Source organism: Esox lucius, chromosome 7 (assembly GCF_011004845.1).
Source record: "Esox lucius isolate fEsoLuc1 chromosome 7, fEsoLuc1.pri, whole genome shotgun sequence".
NCBI lineage: Eukaryota > Metazoa > Chordata > Actinopteri > Esociformes > Esocidae > Esox > Esox lucius.
The window spans coordinates 32,969,683-32,996,231 of record NC_047575.1 but is presented as its reverse complement, the minus strand read 5'-3'; the positions used below and the strand labels follow the sequence as shown (position 1 = coordinate 32,996,231).

The 26,549-nt window shown below is 40.9% G+C and overlaps 1 protein-coding gene across 4 annotated transcripts in view; it reads right to left on the bottom strand.

Moving 5' to 3' along the window:
- arhgap32b (Rho GTPase activating protein 32b) overlaps positions 1 to 26,549 on the bottom strand; it is a 168,336-nt gene that overhangs the window by 54,038 nt on the left and 87,749 nt on the right. For all 4 annotated transcript variants that reach the window (XM_013134594.4, XM_020048382.3, XM_020048383.3 and 1 more), the window contains 2 exons: positions 26,058 to 26,142; positions 1,988 to 2,074 (listed from right to left, as the gene is read on the bottom strand). In XM_013134594.4, the coding sequence (XP_012990048.2) occupies positions 1,988 to 2,074; positions 26,058 to 26,142 (172 nt within the window). The remainder of the gene's footprint in view (positions 1 to 1,987; positions 2,075 to 26,057; positions 26,143 to 26,549) is intronic.

Sequence of the window (26,549 nt, the reverse complement as noted above, 5' to 3'; positions counted from 1 at the left end):
TAAGCTTTACGTTACTGGAGCAGTACAACAGTGCTTCAGTTCCTTTCCAGCGCCAAGCCAGGGAGAGATGAAATTTCCAAGGACAAAGCCACACATTTTCCACAGCATTGCCAAGGCCTTGCAAATAGAATACGATGTGGAGAAAAAAATGTGAGAAAACTGAATGAAGTGAGTCAGTGGAAGGGGTTGAACCAGTCTGCGTGCTGCGTGGGACCTGTGGCCCACTGTGGCTATGGGAAAGTACATCACGTGAATGAAAGAGAGGCACGACCTTAGTGAACCTTTCTCAAAAGTCACAAGAGATGAAAATCTAATTTTGGGGAAACTCCAGAGCAAATTATTAGACAAAAACTATTTCGATTAACATTTTACTATTTGGACATGGGTTTTATTGACTTGACTCTCTAGGTCTCTGATGAGAGAGAAATGTAACTGCCAAGTTTAGTGGAAGATCTGGGGTCTATGATGGTATTATGCCAGAGTGTTTTGTTGTTACTGAACACCTTATGGTGTTAGTGTTGCTTTCCTATCATTTCCCCTGAAAACCCTCACCACTCATTCTGTTGTTTTTTTTTTTTGCAGTTACTGTTTCCACAACAACAAAGAATCATAACCCTAAAGATTTTCATGGATGGATGAAGGAAGTGAAAATACCCTACTAGCTAACATAATGTACTACACTCACCTAAAGGATTATTAGGAACACCATACTAATACTGTGTTTGACCGTCTTTCACCTTCAGAACTGCCTTAATTCTACGTGGCATTGATTCAACAAGGTGCTGAAAGCATTCTTTAGAAATGTTGGCCCATATTTATAGGATAGCATCTTGCAGTTGATGGAGATTTGTGGGATACACATCCAGGTCACGAAGCTCATGTTCCACCACATCCCAAAGATGCTCTATTGAGTTGAGATCTGGGGACTGTGGGGGCCATTTCAGTACAGTGAACTCATTGTCATGTTCAAGAAACCAATTTGAAATGATTCGAGCTTTGCGACATGGTGCATTCTCCTGCTGGAAGTAGCAATCAGAGGATGGGTACATGGTGGTCATAAAGGGATGGACATGGTCAGAAACAATGCTCAGGTAGGCCGTGGCATTTAAACGATGCCCAATTGGCACTAAGGTGTACTAAAGTGTACCAAGAAAACATCCCCCACACCATTACACCACCACCACCAGCCTGCACAGTGGTAAAAGGGCTTGATGGATCCATGTTCGCATTCTGTTTACGCCAAATTCTGACTCTACCATCTAAATGTCTCAACAGAAATCGAGACTCATCAGACCAGGCAACATTCTTCCAGTCTTCAACTGTCCAATTTTGGTGAGCTCGTGCAAATTGTAGCCTCTTTTTCCGACTTGTAGTGGAGATGAGTGGTACCCGGTGGGGTCTTCTGCTGTTGTAGCCCATCCGCCTCAAGGTTGTGCGTGTTGTGGCTTCACAAATGCTTTGCTGCATACCTCGGTTGTAACGAGTGGTTATTTCAGTCAAAGTTGCTCTTCTATCAGCTTGAATCAGTCGGCCCATTCTCCTCTGACCTCTAGCATCAACAAGGCATTTTCGCCCACAGGACTGCCGCATACTGGATGTTTTTCCCTTTTCACACCATTCTTTGTAAACCCTAGAAATGGTTGTGCGTGAAAATCCCAGTAACTGAGCAGATTGTGAAATACTCAGACCGGCCCGTCTGGCACCAACAACCATGCCATGCTCAAAATTGCTTAAATCACCTTTCTTTCCCATTCTGACATTCAGTTTGGAGTTCAGGAGATTGACTTGACCAGGACCACACTCCTAAATGCATTGAAGCAACTGCCATGTGATTGGTTGATTAGATAATTGCATTAGTGAGAAATTGAACAGGTGTTCCTAATAATCCTTTAGGTCAGTGTATGTAGTGATGGATATTAATTTGATGTGAGAAAAAAAGAATATATTTGTGTGTGTGGGTGTGCGTGTAAGTGTGTGTGTATCATACCTGGCAGTAAATCTGGACCAAGTACACCAGCTCCTTGGACTCAAAGCCATTCCTTGTCACTTCACTCTGTTCATCTGCGAGGGCCAGCTAGAATACAGAAAAGAAGAGGCAGATACGGAGAAGAGAAGGTATAAGATGCATACAGCGCTCCCGGTTTGGGGTTTGGCACACAGGTGTGGATGTGTTCAGTTTAAAAAGACCTTTAACTTGCTTCAAACGAGAGAAGAGAGAGTCTCTGTCTTTAATTGAAATCAAAACAAAAGAAAGCATTGACAATTAAATCCTGGCCCAGGGCCCCTATTTACAAAGCATCTCAGAGGAGTGATGATCCCGGATCAGTCTAATGAATCATAATTCATATATTTGAGGTGGGAGACCAGCACCCCTACTCAGCTATGCTTTGTGAATAGGGGCTATGAGGAAACCCCCCACACACACACTCAACAAATCCCTCAATCATAGAATATACCAGGCTCATCACTGATGGAGGACAACAGAAACCCATAAAAAGAACTAGAACACAGAGAGACACCGCCGACAGAGGAAAAGGTAGAACAAAGCAAAAAGAAAGCAGGGATATTCATAAGGGGTCTAAGGAGACTGGTGGGTTCCCAGCTGAGCCTCACTGCCTGCCTGTCCCTGTCTCCATGAAATCTAAATGAGAACCGTAAGGCCCGGAGCATCCCACAAAGCAGGTGAGCGTGTCTACATATATCTCATCAGGCCACAGAGAAACTGATATCTGGCTTACATTCAATACGGTAGACCACAACAAAACATTTTAGATAGGAATATCTACAGTTATGCTCAAAGGTATGCATGCCCTTGGAGAACTGGTAATATGTGTACCATTTGTAAAGAAAACATGTGAGCAGGCAAAACACGTCTTTCATTTCTTATGGGATTCACATTCAACTGTAGGTTATAACAGAATGGCACAATCATAAAACAAAACATGACAATGGAGAAAAAATTAACTGACCCCTGTCCCAAAGTCTGCATACCCTTAGTTCTTAATACAGTGTATTTCCCCCTTTGGCATCAATTCTTGTAGGTGATATAGCTGTCCATTAATCTTGGCAAAATGCCTCCAGGTCCTGCAAAGTCTTGGGTCGTCTTGCATGAACCGCATGTTTGAGATCTCCCCAGAGTAGCTCGATGACATTAAGGTCAGGAGAATGTGATGGCCACTCCAGAACCTTCACCTTTATCTGCTGTAACCACTGGAGGGTCAACTTGGCCTTGTGCTTAGGGTCATTGTCGTTCTGGAAAGTCCAAGAGTGTCCCATGCGCAGCTTTCGTACAGAAGAATGCAAATTGTCTGCCAGTATTTTCTGATAACATGCTGCATTCATCGTGCCTTTAATTTTCACAAGATACCCCGTGCCTTTAGAACTCACACACACCCAAAACATCAGTGAGTCAACACCTTGCTTCACAGTGGGGATGGTATTCTGTTCACTATAGGCCTTGTTGAAACCTCTCCAAACATAGCGCTTATGGTTGTGACCATAAAGCTCTGTTTTGGTCTTGTCACTCCAAATGACAGTGTGCCAGAAGCTATGAGGCATGTCAAGGTGTTGTTGGGCATATTGTAACCAAGCTTTTTTTGTTGCATTGCCGCAGTAAAGGCTTCTTTCTGGCAACTTGACCATGCAGCTCATTATTTTTCCAAGTATCGTCTTGTTGTGCTCCTTGAAACGACCACACCATCTTTTTCCAGAACAGCCTGTATTTCTCCTGAGGTTACCTGTGAATTTTTATTTGTATCCCAAACAAATGAAATGTTCTTGGTCTACCTGACCTTGGCCTGGTATCAAGAGATCCCCAAATATGCCACTTCTTAATAATTGATTGAACAGTACTGAATAGCATTTGCAAGGCTTTGGATATCTTTTTATATCCATCTTTATAGAGTTCCATTACCTTGTTATGCAGGCCTTTCGATAGTTATTTTCTGCTCCCCATGGCTCAGTATCTAACCTGCTCAGTGCATCCACGTGAGAGCTAACAAACTCACTGACTATTGATACACAGACACTAATCGCAATTTAAAAATCCACAGGTCTGGAAAAATCCCTTTTAATTGCCATTTTAACCTGTGTGTGTCACCTTCTATGTCTGTAACAAGGCCAAACATTCAAGCATGTCAACTTCTGATCAGGGGAATTTGGGTGATTTCTGTTATCGTCGTGATTTAAAAAGGAGCCAAACAACTATGTGATAATATACGGCTTCATATGATCATTATCCTTAAATAAAAGACCGTTTTATTGATAAGTCATATTTTCAAAATCAATGCCAAACTATACACTGTATACAAGTTCAGAAACTCCTTTCTTATTCCAGTCAGTTTGCTTCTGTTTAGTTCCTAGTGAATAATCTCCAGATGTATACAGGCTGTGAGCTCTGGACCTGACAAAGACACAGGCCAAATGTACAGTCAGGTTTCTGATAACAGTTTAATGCTAAGGCCTACTGTCATTTTCAGTGCAGGGCAACGTGGCTTTTAATTCAATTGCAAATGAGAATGAATGAAAATTAGAAAACAAACAATATTGAGAACAACCAAAGTGTTGTATAATGTGATATTTGTACATAACTTTTATCTAGCCTATTCTCTTCCAATCCGTTCCTTGTCAACTCCAACAGTGAACTCCTGTGTTCTTTGACATCTTGAGTAGTTCACTTAGTGTCGTGGGTAAGATTCACAAAAAGAAAGTTTATGCACACTATTGTCACGTTGGATTACAGTAAACACAAAAGCCAGTTCCACTGCTTTAGGTCAGAACTGGTTTAGATGTGCAAACCAAGGTGGGGGAAGAAAAACAAACAGCAGGTTTATGACTTTGGAGGGTCCGACTTGACTGTCCCTGCTCTAGGGGGAACAAGCAACTGTATAGAAACGTGGCACACAAAGGGGGTTCACCATAACACAACACTCTTATTGCAGAGAGCATGTTTCACAAAACCCCATTGATTGCAAGACTGTAGGGAATGATATGGTTTGTTTGGTCACTTCATGCACAGACCGCAGACACACAAGGACAACAGTCCATGTGTTCACCCACACATCATGGGTACACACAGACACAGACACTCAGACTGAATGGCCCCCGCTGTCCATTGTTCCAGAATAAAATCTACTCCATATCTGCCAGGCCCCTGACTGTTAAACCCCATTCGCACACACTTGTTTTACTATTTTTGACCAGTTTCCTATCTCAGACTAACAGGCACACATGACTAACCACAAACACACACGCACCTCATTCCCCCATCCATGAGACTGACATGTCATTAGGAAGTGAGCTGGGGTGCTTACCAGGGAGACGCATCCAAGTACTGACCTCAGCAGAAAACAAGAACACATGCCCATACACAGACAACAAATGCATATGTGTACACACACACACAGGGTTTGATGGGGTCTTTGTGTAGTAATGATCACAACAAGCCCGTGAGATTCCCCCATTGTTATGGAGTGGTAGACCCTCTGCAGTCACACTGAAAACAATAGCCGGCTCAGCCCAAACCAAGTTTGCAAAAACGTTGTTACAGTAACACACAGATTGAGGTGGAACTGGTGCAAGACCACACCCAACATTAAACAGCAACAACCCAACTGAAAAAAACATGTGTGTATGTGACAATTCCAATAAGGCCATTTTGAATAGTGTTGGGAAGGCTGTGGAGTTTCTCAACTGTGATGGTAAAGATTATTTACAGCCAATAGCCCCCAGGTCAAGACACTTAAATGGTATCGCTCATAATCAGGACAGAGTGAACTTGACAAACACATCTGAATAACGTCACAAAATAGAAAAAAACAAAGCCAGGTTCAAAATGCACCTCTGAAGTCAAACCTATTTTCTGCAAAATATAGAAAATATGCCTAACAAAATGTGACCCAGCTTTCTGACAAGCAACTCAGAAAAACGACATGGCTCTGTCAAAACTCTGTATTTGACCGTAAAATTGACTATTGTGTGGATAGAGAATCGTCCTTGAAAAATGCTAGAAAACAACTTCACCACACATCTAGGGCCAACATTTTGGAGAGGTTTATTGGTGTCCTTGGCATAGTCTCGGTGGAGTGTTTGGAATTGGAAAACTAGAGAAGTAGCCTCCTGTCAGTTATATCTGTCAGCGGACATGAAGGCCTTCTCGCCTACTATTTAAACATACAATCTCTAATTTTGGAGCCAGCAGGTTTACTGTCTTTACAAAAAATAGGCAAGGCTACGTGTGGGATGCAGAATAGCTTGGTTTTAAGCGCCACTGTAACTCTAGATGGCTTGGCACTGCTGGCTGCAGAGACTCCTCACTTTCGTTACCTCCCTCTCTTCTTCAGTGTTCTGTGTTTTCACTTATAATATGTTTGTTAGTCACTGCTGCAACTCTTCTCAACCCCGGGCTCTGAAATATCCAAACTAAAGCAGCTATGTTTGCTCACACTGTTCTACAGACAGAACTTTGAATAAGCTCCAAGCCCAACAAAGAGCTACAGAGGAGAAAGGAGTTTATTCTTCAAGAGCTTAGAACGTGTGCTGAACAAACCCAGTCTGGGGATGAGGGAGCGAGACACACATGGAAGTGTTTTTGGGTCCTTATAAAGTTGACTTCATTTGACAGAGCTGCAGGGAAACAGAGCTAACCGATCACTGTCCCGTTTCTGTGGACTCTTCCAAACAACGCAGGCTAATACAAAAAGCAAATGACCTAGTTCTCTGCAAGCAGGGTTCAATAATTCTGTCGCTCACTGTACAACTACCTAGAGAGCATGGCTGGGCTCAGCAAACAGCTTGTCCCATATACCTACAGCAGGGCTTCTCTCAGCACAGTACAGGTGCAACGAAGACAAACCCTGAATACAATTCAGAAAAGGCTGACATTTGAGTTGAGAAAAAAAGTATTGGGCGCTAGTACAAACCCCAGCTCTGATGCACAAGGTACACACACAACAACAGCAATGTCACACAGACAAATGGAAAGGCTCACACACGCACACAATAAACTTAGTGCCGGTGGCGCTCAATAACAGCTCAGTGAACCGCGAGCGACCGAGCCACCAGCCTATTGTTCAGCTGGGATCCCTGCTGTTGAGTCACACGCAACACACATTTGTGCCACCCTGTTACAAAAGTTACGGATTCCAACTCCCAGCCGGTACATGTGCCTCTGCTGTTCCACTGTCTGGCAGTGAAATACTGCCTTGCCCATAAAGACGCATTCATCCACCAAAGTGTCAGAAGATTCCATTTGCGGTGGCCTTGTTCCATAGAGAGAATCACGTGAGTAAGCAGCTAGCAGCTTCTAGCCCTTTAGTCAATGAAGAGTACACTTAATGCTAATACACCTGCTCTATTTTAGCCTTAAAAGCTTAAACTGACACGTAATGACAAACTCAAGGGGTCATGGAAGAGAAAGAGGAAGGTGGAGAGATGTTTCCAGTCAGTACTCACAGCAGCAGTGTCCCGTTTCCACTGTTTTGGCCGTCCAGCCTTTTGTTTGGTTTACCCTCACGCTGCCTGCCGGCAGCTGAACGCAGACTTTCCCCCCTTGCTGAACACACAGTGAGGCCGTCCTCCCACCGTTAGCCTGTAGCATCCATCTTTCACAGTCTGTGTTTATGTGAGTGTAAAGTGTCAGGCTCCCCCGTCCCGCCTGCTTCTGTTCCCCTTGCGTCCAATACGGATCTACCCTGCAGCATACAGATGTCAGCCCTGTCTCCTTGCACGCTCTCTTCCTCTCTGTCTGTCCCTTGTGTTTGTGTGTGTGGAGTGTAACCCCTCCCTGGCAGAGCGAGGGAGGCAGTGGTGGCACTAGCACCAGTGGTTTGTTGGGTTTAGAAGATTCCACGCAGGAACCGTGTGGTTTTTATGCCTTCTGTTTTGTTCTCTGTCTCCATCTCCCATCCCTGTGATGCTCTCTAGATTCTTTCCTCTTCCACTGTCCCCTCTATTCATCCAGCTCCATTTCTAGGCTAGCACTTGTTCAACAGGAAATATTTTACACTGAATTTTTCCAGCAGAAGTAGCAGCAGCTGATGAAAAAGCTATTATATTTCCTTTCTTTTTCTTGCATTCAGACACTCTGTCCGTCTCCCAACCACATGCTTTCTCCTATTTTCTCTTTCCCTCTCTCGCCCCTCCCCCTCCTCTCTGATTGGTATAGTCCGCAGGACAAAGCGAGAGTGCTGGGGAGAGCCAAAAGAAACAGAGGGGAGGGGTGTGTAGAGGAGGGGGATGCCCTTGCAGGAGAGCAATTATTTTCTTCAGCATGTGCCCTTTTTCTCCTCTGCCCTGTGGAGGGACACTGCAGAGGGAGATAATGAAGAAAAAGACTCATATTGGGACATTATAAGTTATTCTACAGATACCTCTTGGCTGGACATTGAGAATCGTTGTATCCCATAGAATAAGCCAAATACTGATTAGAGGACAGACATACCAACAGCTACTATTATGATATCTAGGCTACACTTCACTAATGCTTTCCCTTCTGCTTTGAAAGTGTTCTTACAGTAAATGGTTTGTGTGGTTGTCCCACCTGGCTATCGTAAGATCAATACACTAACTGGAAGCAGATCTACATTAGCTCTTGCTGCTTGCTTCTTTGGGGTTTCAGGCTGGGTATCTGTAAAAGCACTTTGTGGCAACTGCTGATGTGAAAAGGGCTTTATAGAATATGTTTGCAAGATTGATTGATGAGAGGATCTGCAATATAACTAAATAAATGTAAAAATATATTCATGTACATCTGACAAAAAGGAGACTTTGCAAACATTTTCAAATAAATTGATGTACCAAATAAATTACGGTACATCAGGGGAGAGTAAATACAATGCCACTGACCCCTGCTGAGGACTGTCTTGTATTCATGTAAAACAACCATTTATGGTGGCTTATTTTACTCCTTGTCCCATTTGTTACCAGGGGCACAAACTATAGAGCTAGAATAATTCCAAGCACGGATAGACCAGCCATTAATGGCATGCTCCGAGGACATATGTTCATTCAATAAATTCTATTTCTAGGGTTGCAGACACAGACACGCATAAAGATAAAAGAAAGGATCTCTAGCGTTGCAGCAGCAATTGGGGTGATATTGTGTGCCATCCCATCTGAGGGCCATTAGTAATGTTTTCCTGGAGGACAGTCAACAGATATGTCCCAAATGTCACCAGAGCCTGTAAAACTGCAAAGCAAAAGTAGTGCAGTATGCCGGGAACAGAGTGCCATTTGGAATGCAGGAGAGAAGGGGGAGGTGGAGGGGAGGTGGAGGGGAGCAGACAGCCACACGGTTGGAACGTCAGAAGGAGCCAAGTGCACCGGCCTCAAGGACCTGCCCCAAAAAGCTATGCTTCTGGTGTCTGCTTTACTGCAAAAACACATGGAGACCAGACTGGGAAAGTAACTGCACACGTGTGTATTTGTGTGTTCATTTTAGGCCAGTGGTTGTCTAACCTCTCCAGGGGAACTACAGCTGTTCAATGGATTTACATGTGTTCCATAGCTAGCCCACCTGAATCAACTTGTCAACTAATCATCAAGCCTTTGACTATTTGATTCTAATGAGCTAGTTCAACCAAATTGTGAGATACTTTGTGATCCCTAGGACTGGACTACACAGTAATGTACTATATTGAACTGACCACTACTGTACTGTACAGAAATGTACTATATTGCTCTGACCACTACTGTACTGTACAGTAATGTACTATACTGAACTGATCTCTACTGTACTGTATAGTAATGTACTATACTGAACTGACCTCTACTGTACTGTATAGTAATGTACTATATTGAACTGACCTCTACTGTACTGTAATGTACTATATTGAACTGACCTCTACTGTACTGTAATGTACTATATTGAACTGACCTCTACTGTACTGTATAGTAATGTACTATATTGAACTGACCTCTACTGTACTGTAATGTACTATATTGAACTGACCTCTACTGTACTGTATAGTAATGTACTATATTGAACTGACCTCTACTGTACTGTATAGTAATGTACTATGTTGCTCTGACCTCTATGATACAGTTTAGTAAAACTATATTGCACTGACCTCTACTGTACGGTAAAGTAAAACTACATGGTGCTGACCTTTATGCTACTCTTCTTGACATTACTGTAATGTGCTCCATTATATAGACAAATTTGGGTCCATAGCCAGATCTGTAATTGTGAAAGATATTCACCTATATATTATAAACAAATGCAAATAATTTTCCAGGAATACGTGTCGTAATACAAAACAACACAGTGCCAGGTAATGTAATTAAAATACAATGTACAAGCACAAAGCAGCAACAGGCCTCCACCCAATGCATTAGAAACCTATGCCCCATGATAGTGAGAAAGGACACACCTAGTGCATTTGAGTGGGCTCTCTCTTTTTTGTTCTCTATTATTGGTTACTTTATTTAAACAGGGGCATTGGTTTGGAGCTGATACACAAGTATTTTGCTACACCCGCAACATTCGTTATGTGACGGAAACCAATAAAAAATTATAATAATGTACATTTAATAGGAAGCCTAGACCTAGGTCATGGAAATTGGGATATTTGTTTTTCTCCAAAGCACACTTTAAGAATAGACACAGCATTTTCAATAGTAAAATCTTTCCTTGATTTTTTTTTTTCCCTAAGTGAAGCGGGGAACTGTAGAGCTAAACGATGTATTTGGCGTGGCCCTCTGACAAAGACACTTCATACTTCACATGCTGGTATTTTTGTCAGGCTGCAGAGTAGAAGGGGTTTACTGCTGCTGCCTGTGGGGCTACACTGCAGTGATTCAGAACAGACAGAAACATTAAAAGAAACATTCAATATTACCAATTGGAAGTTGTGTAATACTGTAGAGTATTGTCGATGGTAAGGGACTGGGGCTGCTTGCATAACATCTGAGTGTTTCCCTTAAAGCCCCAGTGTAGTCTCTGTAGTATCTATTTTTATGGTTTATGAAAAAAGACCTACTGACTTACTATACACAATACTGAGGTGTGAAGAATCACTAACATGTGCCCATCTTCATCTTAAAGGAATGTTACTCATTTTTCTTAAAAATATGTAATGCAATGCTATACAAAAAAAAGAAAATGTCTCCTTTTTTATGACTAGCAGAGATGTAGCACATGAGAAACAGAGCAGGCAGCAGCTCCAGTCAGACAAACAAGGAATGGGGGAGGGACCATACGGTGTGCATCTGTGAGAATGACAATACAGCCGTTATTGAGTGACAATACAGTAAGACGTTAAGAATGTTAATATTTCAATTATAATCACGCCAGCATCTTTACAAAGACTTGGAACGAGTCAAGGGTGCTCGTCATTTTTGCCTGTGCACGCTGGTGTTGCCTTGTAGGCAGCTCACTCTATTCAACATCATACTCCACCCACCTGTGTGTACGCCCCAGACTGACGTTAATCAAACTACCTCAGCCCAGACAGTGGTTAATAAAACTCTGTAGCCCTGTCCTGCTCCGGTAACTAATTCAAGACGCAGCAGATAGATGCCAGAAATAAAAAAATAGATAAAAAAATACAAACGTCCATTAACTCTTATGTCTGTTGCAAAAAAAGACGAGATACAGGCAAAACAAAAATAAGACTGACTTTTTGGAAAATGAGTGGCCAAAGGGTAAATTAAATAGTTGCTGATATTCCAGTCAGGTGGATGGCTGGGAAGTTAGCTAATTAGCTCAGTGCAATAGCTCTGGATAAGAAGCTAGATACTTTGTTAAACATAGGCAATAGTAACTTCATAACTAGTAAAATGGCGAGCTAATATATAATCTGAAAAAAATACATACAGGCAACTAGAGATTTTCCTAACTATAGCCCAGATAGCTAAGGTACTGTAGATGGCAGAAAGGTTAGTGCTTTAGAAGTGCACTTTTATTCTGCTGATAATGAAGGCCTATATATTTTTGTCTAATTCAAAAATTTTATTCAAACACTTCTACTTTCAAACCTTAACAGGTACATTTAATATCAAGGAAAGGAGCCAGGTAAGCCTGGTTCCGCCAGTCCGGGATTAGAAGGGATGAAGGTTGTTGCCCTCGCTGGATTGGACCTTGGGTCTCCTATGTGAAGGGCTGTGTCTTTAAGCTATACGTGTGTCAAGTGTCATATAGCATCTCAACATTAGATCATTTTGTCACGCATTAATGTCACGCCAAGTTTGAATATTTAGCTAGACAGCATTAAGCATTGTGTTAAACTGACTAACATTTCTTATCAAGTTTACTTCCACCACAAATAATATCTTTTAACTGTTTGGCTTTTGCAACTAGCCGTTTTAACAGCTTATTAGCCAGTAATAGGCTTACTAGTATCTACTGACTTAATACTTGGAATAGTCATAAGAATTCAGCAATTGGTAGCGAGACTGAAGATGAATTTTACACTGCAAAGCTATTTTATTTCACGGAACAACAACATTCGTTTTTCTTTCATTTGTGAAAGACATTGACTCATAATGCATGATTTGTTTTGACGGTGGCGCGGCTCGAACAACGGTCCCCAGCATGGCAGTCCGCGAATCTAACCACTACGCTTTTTAACAAGAGGTCAGTCACTTACTCAGTAAGAGACATTCGCTCTTCTTGGCATGCTCAGTTTATGCAGTCCAGCAAAAATGCTTTTTATCATGTATTGCATATCCACACTGTTGCGCTAGAGCAGTTTAAAATGCATATGAGATAATATGAGATAATAAACATTCAAGTGTCAATTTCAAGATACTAGCTTGCTGAGACCACCACATTTCTCAGTCAAAGGAGAAGTAGCTACTGTATTAGCCGAGTCAGTGCTAGCAGGAAAAAAATGTGTTGGATAATGAAAGGCGAGAATGTTGATTTAGGTCACACAGGCAAGCACTCACTTGGGATAAAAATGGATTTGCACCACAGCTCTGAGCAGCTTGTCAATATGGTGCCACTGCCCTGTAATGCAGGGAACTCTGCTATGCTGACTCTACTGCATAGCTCTATTTCTAGAGTTCTGGTAGTCACACACTGCAATGCTATTTCAGCATCATTAGTAGTGTGACAACCCAAAGTGCTAAACTTTTGGCTTCATATATAGTGTGGCTTTTGTGGTGCTGTCATTCTGGTATATGCAGCCCATTCTTTCTTGGTCATATATCACTAGGAAAGAAAACCACCAGTTCCTGCAGGACTCCTTGGAGCCCCACCACACAGTATGGTTATTTGCTAAATTAAATGACAAAAAGTTACATTGAATAGAAGGTGTTACCAGGCTCATATGCGCTATGCACACTCATATGCACATAACCCTCAACTGGAGAAATCTTGCACCTTACATATTTTTTTGTATATTTCCTAGTAATTTATTAATGCTCAGTCTACAGTTTTTATGCTCAGTTCACTATTCTTATTTGATTTATTTTGTACAAAATTGCTGCACCAACAGACCAGAACAAATTCCTAGTTTGTTGTGAAATTTACTTGACAATAAAACTCGGTCTGATTCTATGCGCTATATATGCACAATAGCATATATAAGGTTGATACACCATAAACCCCAGTTGACATTTTTTTGCAGGGCCATTGTATTTAAAATAAATGTGGGATTTTCAATGGAGCAAATTGGCTGATGTTATACTAATTGGAAGAAAATAAATTTGTCATTATTCCTTTCACACTCAACCTGTGAGTAGCACCTGCCAAACTCATATTTCCCTCAAAACACATGGATGCCGTTTTGTGCTGGACAAGAGGATTTTGCTCTCCCACTAAATTATAGAAAATTTTATAGTTCTGTAACTATCTTGACTATTTCCACAGATGTTTTTTGCTAACGTTGAACTGTAATGTATGCGCATGGCCAAAAAGTGTTACACTACATAACCACTACAGCAACAATGATTGCCCCAAAGCTTAGATTAATCTTAAATTATGTTGGCCAGAATCTATTAAGGGATTAATATACCCAGTCCTTTTTAATTGAAGCATTTGGCCATGCTTAATTCATTGCTTAAACAACTGCATCACAAGTCAAACTCTATTACGCTTCACTCTGGAAAACACCACACTGCCCTCAACAACGCCAATAGGCTATAATTCTGTAGCCAATATTACCAGTATACTATTGCACCCATCTATCTCAATACAGATGCACTCATACATGTGTTGCTACTCACAGAAGGTTTCAGGCATACACAAACAATTATTTGACAAAATGTTTCTGTTAAAACCCTCAAAATTAACTTCAATGTAAGTTCATTAAAAATAAAACAACATCTACGGTAGCTAGTTGAAAAGTATTTTCACATAACTAACCCACATTCCAACTAATTACTTCATATTTATAAGAACCAGTAGATAATCCTAGAGTACTAATCAGCACCCTTTGAGTTATTTCTTATTATACCTATATGGGAAAGCATGATATAACACTATACACTGATGAGCCAAAACATTATGCCCACTCACAGGTGAAGTGAATAACATTGATCATCTCCTAACAAAGGCACATCAAGTTCTGGGTAAATGGTAAGCGAACAATCAGCTCTCGTAGTCAACGTGTTGGATGCAGGAGAAATGGGCATATCTGAAACAACAATAATTGTGGGGTGCTCCTGGTCAGCAGTGGTGAGTACCTACTGACAGTGGTCTAAGGAGGGACAAACCCCAAACCAGGGACAGGGTGTTGGGGGCCCAAAGCTTATAGGTGTGCGAGGGCAACGAAGGTTATCCCATCTAGTCCGAACCGACAAAGGTCTACAGTGGCACAAATCACTGAAAATGTTAATGAATGACGGGAGGAATTTGTCACCGCACACAGGCTGTGTAGCTGCAGACCGGTTAGAGGGCCTATGTTGACCCTTGTCCACCATCGAAAGTACCTACAACGGACAAGCAAGCATCAAAACTGGACCTTGGAGCAGTGGAAGAAGGTCAGATGAGTCCCGTTTTCTTTTACATCACGTGGACAAAGTGATGGTGTCATCACTTCCAGACGACAACCCGGTTGAGGGAGTGTAATGCTCTGGGCAATATTCTTCTGGGAAACCTTGGGTCTGGGCATTCATGTGGACATGCCACCTACCTAAACATTGTTGCAGACCAGGTACTCCCCTTCATGGCAATTGTATTCCCTGATGGCACTGGCCTCTTTCAGCAGGTTAATGCACCCTGACACAACTGCACAGATTGTGCGGGAATGGTTTGAGGAACATGATAAAAAGTTCAAGGCGTTGCCCTGGCCTCCAAATTCCCCAGATATCAATCGGATTGAGCATCTGTGTCTATGTGCTGGACCAACAAATCTGATCCACAGTGGCTCCACCTCTCAACTTACAGGACTTGAAGGATCTGTTGCTAATGTCTTGGTGCCAGATACCACAGGACACCTTCAGGGGTCTTGTAGAGTCCATACCTCGAGGGATGGTCCGGTTTTGGCAGCATGCGGAAGACCAATAGCATATTAGGCAGGCCATCATAATATTTTGGCTGATCAGTGTTTATTCATTTTCAGCACCTAAAAATCTGACATCATGGACTCTCAAAAACCTTCTAAGGCAAAAACTCATCATAAATATAAATATATTACCACATTTCAATCTCCATTTTGGTGAGATCGAATTCATACTCCCAGCGGACTCAGTTCATGTTGACAAGTCTTTTCTGAAGCATATCCAATGCCATTTTGCTTGCTCAACTAGGTAGACTAGACCGGATGCTTACGTGCCAGAAGAAATGCACTCTCTGGATTTCTATCTTGAATGAGCTCACAGGTTCACAAGATGCCTCAAGGTTTAGCTAGAGAGCAATGAGGCAAGCCCATTTGTTTATGAACCACCCAATCCTGGATGTTCTGCTCAATTATGCTTTAAGCAAGCAAGCAAGTTTATTTATATAGCACAATTCATACATCGAAGCAATTCAATGTGCTTTACAAAGAAAATATATGAAAGTACAATAACAAAAACAAATACTCAAATGAAAACTTCAAAATAATTGAATACATCATAATAATATAACATACAATAAGAAAACATATAAAGATTAAAAATGGGATAACAACATAGGAAGCTATAATGCTAAACAGTGTGGTTAAGTTTAAGTGCTCAGTCATAGGCACGTGAGAAGACAAGTGTTTTTAACCTGGATTTAAAAATGGACACGTTTGGGGCACGTCTAAGATCTTCTGGAAGTTTATTCCAGTTTTGTACAGCATAAGTGCTAAACACAGCTTCTCCATGATTAGTTTGGACTCTGGGCTCTACTAGCTGACTTGTGTTCATGGATCTAAGAGCCCTGCTCAGTTTATATTCTGCAAACATATCTGAAATGTATTTGGGTCCTAAACCATTCAGAGATTTATAAACTAAAAGCACCACATTGAAATCTATTCTGTAACTGACTGGAAGCCAATGCAAAGATTTAAGAACTGGAGCGATGTGCTCTGTTCTCTTGGTCCTGGTTAACATTCTACCAGCTGCATTCTGAATGAGCTGCAGTTGTTTTACAGTCTTTTTCAGTAGTCAACCCTACTAGAGATAAAAGCATGGATGAGCTTCTCTTGGTCTTTTTGGGACACCAAACCTTTGATTCTGGCTATATTGTTTTGATGAAAGAATGCTGTTTTGGTGACCGCTTTGATATGACTGTTAAATGTGATATCTAAGTCTATCAAAAGACCAAGATTACGCACTTGTTCCCTGGCTTTAAGGGCCCAAGTATCCAGCTCTTTACTAATACCTGTTCTTTTATTTTTGTTGCCAAACACAATCATCTCAATTTTGGTTCATTCAGGTATTTATGTGCTCTATACAGTAACAGAGAGAGTCTATTGATCTGTTGTCATATGGTTCGAGAGCCATATACATTTGAGTATCATCGGCATAGCTGTGGTAGTTAATGTTGTTGTTTTGTAGAATTTGGCCCAGAGGTATCATATAGAGATTGAACAGAAGCGGTCCGAGAACTGATCCCTGTGGAACTCCGCATATCATAGCCACCCTATCAGATTCATGATTACCAATGGTGACAAAGTAACTGACATAAATGCCAGATGCATCAACAATCCTTCCTCCAAACAACCATTCCTTGGATTACATTCTGTGAAAAGTGTGGTCTTTTTTGCCTGGGTTTTGTGAGGAATCACTTCTATTGAAACAGAGGCTCATACTGTGAATCCCAAAGGGAAAGGGATTATGCAGAAGTCCACGTTCATCTTATAACTGAATATAGGAACACTTCACACACTGTGTCCCATTTGTCACACAACAACACCAGAGTGCTGTTTGGTATTGGACAGCATTGTTGTTAAACCCTTTATCTCCTGCGGAAAAGCAAACCAATACACTGACAACATGAGACCCATCGGATGACAATATGTTAGGGGATTTACTGGTGGCAGTAACATCATCTCATATTCAAGGCTTACACAATCATCAGGGACCTCACCCTTTCTTAAAGGGACATACAGGGGCTAGATCTCTAACATATAAGGGGCTGAAAATCTAATTGGAGATATCTTTTCTGGGCATTGTGTGGTTATACAGGAATGGTATTTTGCTTTGTCTGAGTGGGGGGGGGGGGGTGAAGTGAGCATATTGTGTCGTGGGTGTATTCTTTCTGGGTGGGATGAGGACAAAGAGAGGTGCGCAGTAAGTGGTGGCCCTTCCCCCCTTCATTTCACAGATCATTTCCTTCTCATGAGAAGACGGCAAAACCAGCTGAGGTACCACACTTCACACACAGTGTTACAGCATGTTCATTTACCACCATAAATTGACTTAACTTGATTAATGGCTGAGAGGTAGACTACAGAAAAATAGACAACACACCCTCATTTGTTTTTCTACCCAGAAAACCAGAAATCCATGTTCCCTAGCCCTAATCTTAACCTTAACTTCAACGTTAAGCCTGAATATAACCTAGCCCGAACACCAAACTCTAAACATCCATTATGCCAAAACATAACAAGAACCCCAATACGTTTTTCACTAAGCCTCATAAAATAACACATTTTAACTCACCTATAATATATGCTGCAGTTTCTAATACAACATGTGGAACGTGCCATTACACAGTCCTTATCAGCCCATCTACTTGACTGTAACGGTGGTGGTGGAGAGGAACCAGGCGCAGGCTGATTGCATTCGGATGTTGACTTTTAATGAAAGCAAATACCGAACACAAAACACACTGAAAGAAAGTAAAACGCTGACCTCAGCAGCGAGAACGAAAACACACACCCGTATGTGCCACATACAAGCAACAACAATTGACAAGTAAGGGAAGCAGAGGAGACACATTCAAACACATATTGATGGGATAATTGGGACCTGGTGTGCATAATGATGAAAGACAAGACAAGGAATGAGTCCGGGATGTGTTCGAGGATGATGGGAACTGGGGGTGCACAGCACGGTGGCGCTGATCCTCACTGTATCGTGACATTGACACAAAGGACAAATTATATATAAATATATTTGCAATATAAATCAACACACACAGCCAGATGTGTTTCAGCTTTCAATGAAATAGCCAGGTATGTCACAAACCAGCGCTGGTCAAAATGTATTTAAACCTGTTGAACAAGCAACTATTGCACATATACAAAGTAGGAAGCTCAGGAGGTATGGTATGTTGTCTTTCATGGATGCAATTTGGTTCCAAAAATTTAAAAAAAAGCCATTCTAAAAGATTGTGTTATTTCACAAAAGACTATCACTATTGAAGTAATTCTTGCTTAAAAAGTAAGCTATGGCATTGGCAATTACATTCTTAAAGATTATGTAGGCCAAACAACTGAGTATACATTTTCACAATATGACCAAACAACCTGAGTTCGGACATGCAGGCTTCTGTAGGAAACTTCCTGAAAAGGCATATCCACATGCACACAGCCCTTAAAACAGCAATTAGCTAATCACAGAGAAGTTGCAAATATTTATTCATTTCTTAAAATAAATATTTTTTAAACTGAAAGGCCTATAAAAAATGTTTTACTGAAAGGCCTATACTTCAAAAGGAATAGGCTCCATTGTAATATTATGACTTGACACGGAAAGTATGAAGGGAAAGACAATGAAGATGGAATTTACAACTATTCAAATAGAAAGAAATACATGCAGCTTGTTGATCAGAGTTGAGTAATCTATTAACAAGGAAAATATTGCATTTCAGATTACTGTGCCAGGTTGGAGGATTACATATTTGACACAGGATTAGTAGAATACGCCTCAATGTGTGTCAATTCCAGCTGAGTAATTAATGAAGTCAGATTACAATCTTCTTAAAAAAACACCTACAGTATTTATTTATGCCTATTTAAGAGTATTAATTTAGGCCTATTAACTCACTGAACTCAGTTTTTATGAATACATAAAAACTTTTGGGAGTTATATTAATATCACTACAGTCTTCATCCAGAACCACAGGTCTCCGTATATGTGCCTATTTGTTCTGTGTGCCAGACAGATCCTTGTAGGAGTCAGGCTAGTGACAGAAGGCCTGTTCTTTGGGCCTGTCTCTCTGTCACTGTCTGTCACCAAGGGAGATATTTCCCACAGTATGGTCTGCGACTATGGAGCCACCCATGCTACAACAGCTACAATTCTGGGGAATGCTGTCATTTTCTCATCACCTCAGTAAGTGGGTGGAGAGGTTGTAGGACAGAGAGAGGAAGTGGGAGAGAGAAAGAGAGCAAGTGAGATAAAGTGTAGGAAAAAGAGATGGTTTCAGTATTGAACAGTAACACTGCCAGTGTCATGTGCAGAAAGAGGAAAGTTAGAAAGAGATTAAGGACCAGAATGTTTCCTTGTGTATGAGACAAGACTCTGGCTGTTTGTTATACAGTGGGGAGCCCTGCCTTCTATTGATTTGACATGGATTCAGACCTTCTTTACCCTACAACCTATACTATGTTTATATATGGATAATGAATGGATGTGCAAGTAAAGGACCAATAAGTCACACATTGTGTTTCTATGTCGTGCATCACTTTTGACCTGAGCTCTATGGGTCCCTGTCAAGGAATACAATGCAGGGGTAAGTGTGGAGTATTTGGTACCATGTTTTACATACAGTATCGCTAGCTGATGTCAGAGATGTAGTCGAGTCACCAAATCTTGAGCACGATTCCAGTTCTAAGTCCAAGTGGAGTCTGAGTCACTAAATCTTGAGCACGAATCCAGTTCTAAGTCCAAGTGGAGTCTGAGTCCCTTGCCATTGCTAAAGCAGGCTTCTCTTGAAGTTTTGGCTGATCTTTCTAGAACTTCAACGTGGACTAGATCTTTCATTTAACGTTTATATACATGGGGCATGTTGTCTGCTCTGTAGCTACAGTGGGGAAAACAAGTATTTGATACACTGCCGATTTTGCAGGTTGTCCATTCCTTGCACATCCATTCATTATCCATATATAAACATAGTATAGGTTGTAGGGTAAAGAAGGTCTGAATCCATGTCAAATCAATAGAAGGCAGGGCTGGGGGATAGGCCCAACATATCATGTAACAGTTTCTCATTTGTGACAATGTGACTTTATTTTACGTTTCAGAATAGAAATGACATTAAATCAACTATCTCCATTAAATCTGATTTGTACTGTCCAACAAAACTTCCAACAGATATAATATGGCTGAAAATATTTTTAATCAGTTATTGAATTTACCAAATCAAATATTAAAATACAGTTATAGAAAGTAGAAATCCTTTAAATCCGTAAATGAATACTGGAATTAAAACAATATCTCGTTTTAGTGCCCAGCTCTGACAGAAAGTATTCACAGGCCTTTCATGCTAGACTCAGTCTCCCAGTGACACTCCCGTGGCATTCATTCAATGTGTTGTCTATGAATGAGTCCAGAGCTGGGGATCCAGCAGCTCTGCCCCAGCTGGAGTACGAGCTGAGAGAAGGAGATGGAGATTAACAGGGAGGGTGGCGGAGAAGTGTGGCTGTCACAGTAAAGGACATTGTTTTCCTTGGCATTTGGCTGACAGCCAGAGGAGGCTGTGAGCTCAGCTAACATGTGTCCACTGACATGGTGGGCTAAAAGTGGGGCCGGAGAGGGAGGAGGGACGGCTGGAACTAGCCAATAGTAGAATAAGGTATAAGGTATCTGCATACTCTCCATAATTTCTCCATAATTTTAGGAGATAAGAGAAAATCCTTTTGTGACTGTTTCGGGGGTTTGAATGGTGAATTAGACAGTGTAGATAGACACAGACATGCACCCACATTATGCCAACTCTGCAGCACTGTCCTTCTTGAGTATGAGAGTGAGTGTTTGTGAAAGAGAAACAGAGAGTGTGTGTGTGTGTATATCGGGGTTTCCCAGCCCATTGCCAGGTACAACGCTGGCCCTCTGCTGAACGGTAAGACTCCATACCGAGTGATCACCAGCTCAACAATTCCTCCTTTGTATGCAGCTGCAACAGCCACAGACGCAGCCAGCCACACACACAGCCAGCCACACACACAGCCAGCCACACACACAGCCAGCCACACAAACACATACAGGGTAAGATACCACAACACTGAGTTCTGCCTATCAACTGGTTAGAACACGGCCTCACAGTCCTAGAAAATAAGATGGCATATTATTTTACTGACCGCGGCCATGAAAACATGAGCCAGGTTTATGTTGCATTTTTATTTGTCTTTAAAATGAGTAGGAAAGCAAACTTTTGTAATTTGAGTGAGAATACACTACTGTTCAAAAGTTTGGGGTCACGTAGAAGATTTATTTCCATGAAAACACATTAAATGAGTCTGAATATGAAAAATGTCATTAACAAGGTAAATAATGATTTGTAATTGAAATAATAATTGTGACTTTCAAATTTTGTTCAAATAATCCGCTAGTTGCAGCAATAACAGCCTTTCAGACCTTTGGCATTCAAGTTATCAATTTGTTGAGGTAATTTGAAGAGATTTCACCCCATTCTTCCTGAAGCACCTCCCACAAGTATTTGTCCTCTTGCTCAGTTGTGCACCAGGGCCTCTGTCAATTCTGGTTACAATCAGTTTGCCCTGTTCTGTGAAGCGAGTAGTACACAGCGTTGTACAAAATCTGCAGTTTCTTGGCAATTTCTCATATGGGATAGCCTTCATTTCTCAGAATAGCCTTTCATTTCTTTGTTTCTGTCCATTTTGAGCTTGTAAACAAAACCACAATTGCTGACGCCCAAAAGAAGTCTAAAGAAGGCCAGTTTTATTGCTTCTAAAATCAGCACAAATGTTTTCAGCTGTGCTAACAATTGCAAAAGGATTTTCTAATGATCAAATAGCCTTTTAAAATGAGAAACATGGATTAGCAAACACAACATTCCATTGAAACACAGGACTGACGGTTGCTGATAATGGGCCTCTGTATGCCTATGTACTGTAAATATTCCATTTAAAAAAATCGGTCATTTCCAGCAGCTACAATAGTCATTTACAACATTAACAATGTCTACACTGTTTTTCTGATCAATTTGATGTTATTTTAATAGAGAAAAAAATTTGCTTTTCTTTCGAAAATAAGAAAATTTCTAAGTGACCTCAAACTTTTGAATGGTGGTGTATAACACAATACATCCTGTAGAACAGCAGTAGTTATACCTCTACTCTGGTGTGGAGGCTGGCATCAAACACTACTGGAGGGTTGTCATCCTACATAACTTTCCAAACTGTAGGTCCATAGCTTTCCTAATCTTATCCAGTGCGTCTGACAAATTAATCAAATGTAAATGTAAAAATAACAAGGAAGGCCTGTTGCCAACCAACTAACCAAAGGTCTGTAATCAAGCATAATTTTATGTATTTAAGCTGCTTTAAGCTTTAAGCTGAGACCAAAACAATCTGGAACCAAGTTAGACTGACAGATAAAACCTAAGAAACCCACAGTAAATAAACACAGACCACCTTAAGCAGCCTAATATCAGAGACAGACTGACATCTCTATCTGTGGCAGGAAAGAATCAATAGCAACCTTCTTACGATCAATTGACAGAGATTGAAATGGCTGGCTTTTTATGAAGCCTCATTCTTAAGTTATAATATATATTTATTGCTTAGCTTAAACCTACATTTAGAGCTTCAAATTTAGATTTAAGACAAATTTGAAGAGAGCAGTGTATCAAATTCAGCTAATCACATGGGGGGCAAACACGTCCATACACTTCATAGAATAATTTGACAGACAATGACAAGGTCCAAAAATTCTATGGCTGAATCACTATCTTTGTTAGATGAAATTGGATGAGAATACTAGCTTTGTCAGAGACATTAACAAATTACAGATCCAGAATTCTATACTGTAGAAACATGTGAGTTTACAATCAATATGCTTATCTTCTCTATTCATCCTCCTCAAAACAACAGTTTGCTGTCCCCTCACAGAAAATAGTAAGCTGGTGTCAGCTGCATGTGAAAACCGAATATGAATTAAATGCACCCTATTTCTCAGAAGGAATCCTTTTCATTAAAAACACCTAAGGCTATATGAGGAAAATACGAAGGAAGCAAAGAGGCCTTTCCCCAAAGTCTTCAGATTAAAGATGTCAGAAGGCCACATATACACACCACAGTGGGCCTGTCTACAGCGAGGGGGACCATTGCACTAAACAGTGCACACCAACTAAGACTGAAGAAATCAGTTGAGAAAATATGCAAGCCTGGGAAGTAATACTAGGAACAGTAATTGCTAAGCATCTTAAACCACCACATGGCAGTCTGAAACACAGCAAACAGCCACAACAGAACAGAGCCAGCGTAAAGAAGAGCTAGAGCCTGGGTGATCAACTGAAAATTATGATGATGCAGACCAACCATTTACTGAAGGCATTTTGCAGATATTGTTCATCATGATAAGTAGGGTTTACTAGATAAATGGAAAGTTTGAAATAAAAGATAATATTGGTCATTGTAAATGGGACAATTAATGGCTACAACAATCAAACTGCAAGTAGTAGCAACAAAAAAACTGTGGTGAACATTTAAGTTATAAACTATTAATTCCGTTCGTCTAGCAATCTGAACTATTCAGGCAATTTGGCTGAAGTGATTTCTGTCCATATTGTCCATACTGTCCATATTTATTTAAAGGACGCAAAACACAAAGACTGTATAAGGTATCCACTATCCACTCAACATCAGCATTTATTACAAGCCAATATAGATCAGAATATTTAAGACTGCTCATCCACTATCCACCCTACATCAACATTTATTACAAGCCAATATAGATCATAATCATTAAAACTGGTCATCCACTATCCACTCTACACCAACATTTATTACAAGCCAATATAGATCAGAATCATTAAAACTGGTCAGGTCTTCTTCGCGTGTTTGTAGATCTATTGGGTGGGCATGTTTATGTTCGCGGACAACGTGATCCCTGTGTGTGGTTTTATTGTGGTGTGTGTATGTGTGTACCATTATCCAACAGCCCTAATCCTCTGGAGCACGACATCAGTGGAGCTCTGGCATTGTGACACTGTCTGTGTGTGCCACCTCAGCCTGCACAGGGAGGGAGCCATTGAGCCGAGCTCAGAAAACACCTCTCTTTCCATCAGAAGGAGATCCTCGGCTATGGACTCCTCTGGATTCAGAGCCATAGAGGTAGGAGAGGTGGGAATTAAACATTATGTACAACAGATGTATTATGGAATGTCCACTGGGTAACAGTAAATACATGAATCCTTCTGCTTTTAAAGAGTAATTACGCTACAGCTGTAGCATTCTATGAATGTTTTGTTTTTGTCTAAGTTCTAGCAATGACTACTACTGGGTCATGTGGTTGTCCCACTCCCACCTAGATATTTTAAGATTATGCTAAATCACAAACTGTAAGTCGTTCCAGAAAAGTGGCTGCTAAATCACTAAAATTTAAATAATTTACAAAAAAATGAACGGTTATACTAACACAAAGTTGTGTTCATATAACCTTTGAGATTGGTGTTTATATTGCAACATAGACCTTAATAATAAGTTTGAATTCATTCTGGATATTTTGAAATGGAAACAGAAACCAAAAAGCACATTTTCAGCTCCAAATTGGCAGCTATAAACATTGGATCTGGCTTCAATGTGTTGCAAAAGAGGAAACAAGCCACTAGGAGATCTCTTTCAACTGCACTGAGGGAATTTGCTTCGACCTGTCCAGTTCTTTCACACCAGGGTCTGCTACAAATACTGTATCATCTTCAGCACAAAAATAATATCTCCAGTAGGCATTGGAAGAAAATAAAAACTCCCAGAAAACACTAGTAGAAGAAGAGCCAAGGAAAGAGAACACCAGGGAGGAAAGCGGAAGCCAGTGTAGGAGTCATGGCAAGCAGGACTCCCTGGTGATGTCATGCTAGGAGGGGGAGGGTAAAAACAGTTGGAGCTCCAGTGAGTTCAGTTTGAGCTATTTGTTGGTGAAGTATATTAACTACACTAAGACTTAGCGAGGAAGTGGCCTCTTCTGTCACAGTGGCAAGCAGGAGTTTGCAAACACATTCACACACACTCAGTACCACACAGCAGAGGTTCTACCAGTCTAACAGTCACATCGACAACCGTGATCTCCCACTGGCAAAATCTAAAATGAGGAATTCTCAAAAAGGAGTTCCAAACATGATTAGCCTACAATCACCAGCATCTTCAGAAAATATAGCCTACTTCACCAAACAAACACCACACTCACAAAGAAATTGTGTCAAATGACAATCTTCATCGTCTAGGCAGAAATCATCAGGGAAGACTTGGATTAGGCTACAACCACAGTATTTTAACCTCCTGAGACCCTGTGTCCGCATATGAGGACATCATGTTTCAGTAAAATAAACCCACTTTCATCATGCTAGGGTAAGTACTTCCTGTTCAAAGACAATACTTAGAAATAATACTTATCAGGTCCTGCTAATCCCACATACTAAGAGAAATGCATACATCATCAAAGCTCAGGTATTAGGAGGTTAATGCTAAATCAATATCCTATATCACAACCAAGGTAGGTACCTTAACCACCACAGCACACAAGAGAGATCACAGCTGGAAAACATTGCAGTCATAGTGCCCTGTTATTTTCTTGTTTACCTGGATGGTCCCAAAGTCCACATTCTCATAGTGGAAGTGGGCGCACTCTGCCAGCTTGGGGAAGTGGCCTTTGGTGAAGGACAGTCTGAAAAACAGAGAGACTGTGGTTAGGAAAAACTGTTAAGCCTAAGAGGCTGATGTAGCAAATTAGGGGGTGGACAAGAAATGAGATGGTACAAGAAAGGAGAGATGGATGTAAAGGGTGGAAAATTACATCAAATCACTAGAAATGGAAGAAGTGAAGGAGTGTTGGAAAAGACAGACAGAAAGGGACAGGTGCAAGAACCATAACAAGCGTGAGATGTAGCTACAGAAGTGGAGAAATGTACTGTACAGTGATAACTGAAGATGGGAAGTAAAAGACAGAACAAGATAGATGGCCAAAAATATTTTATTTTCCCATACAATACTAACTCTGTGTGCGTTTTATATCACTGCCTTAGGAAGGCGACACATACATTAGAAAATATTTATATGGGAATTTTCTCATGA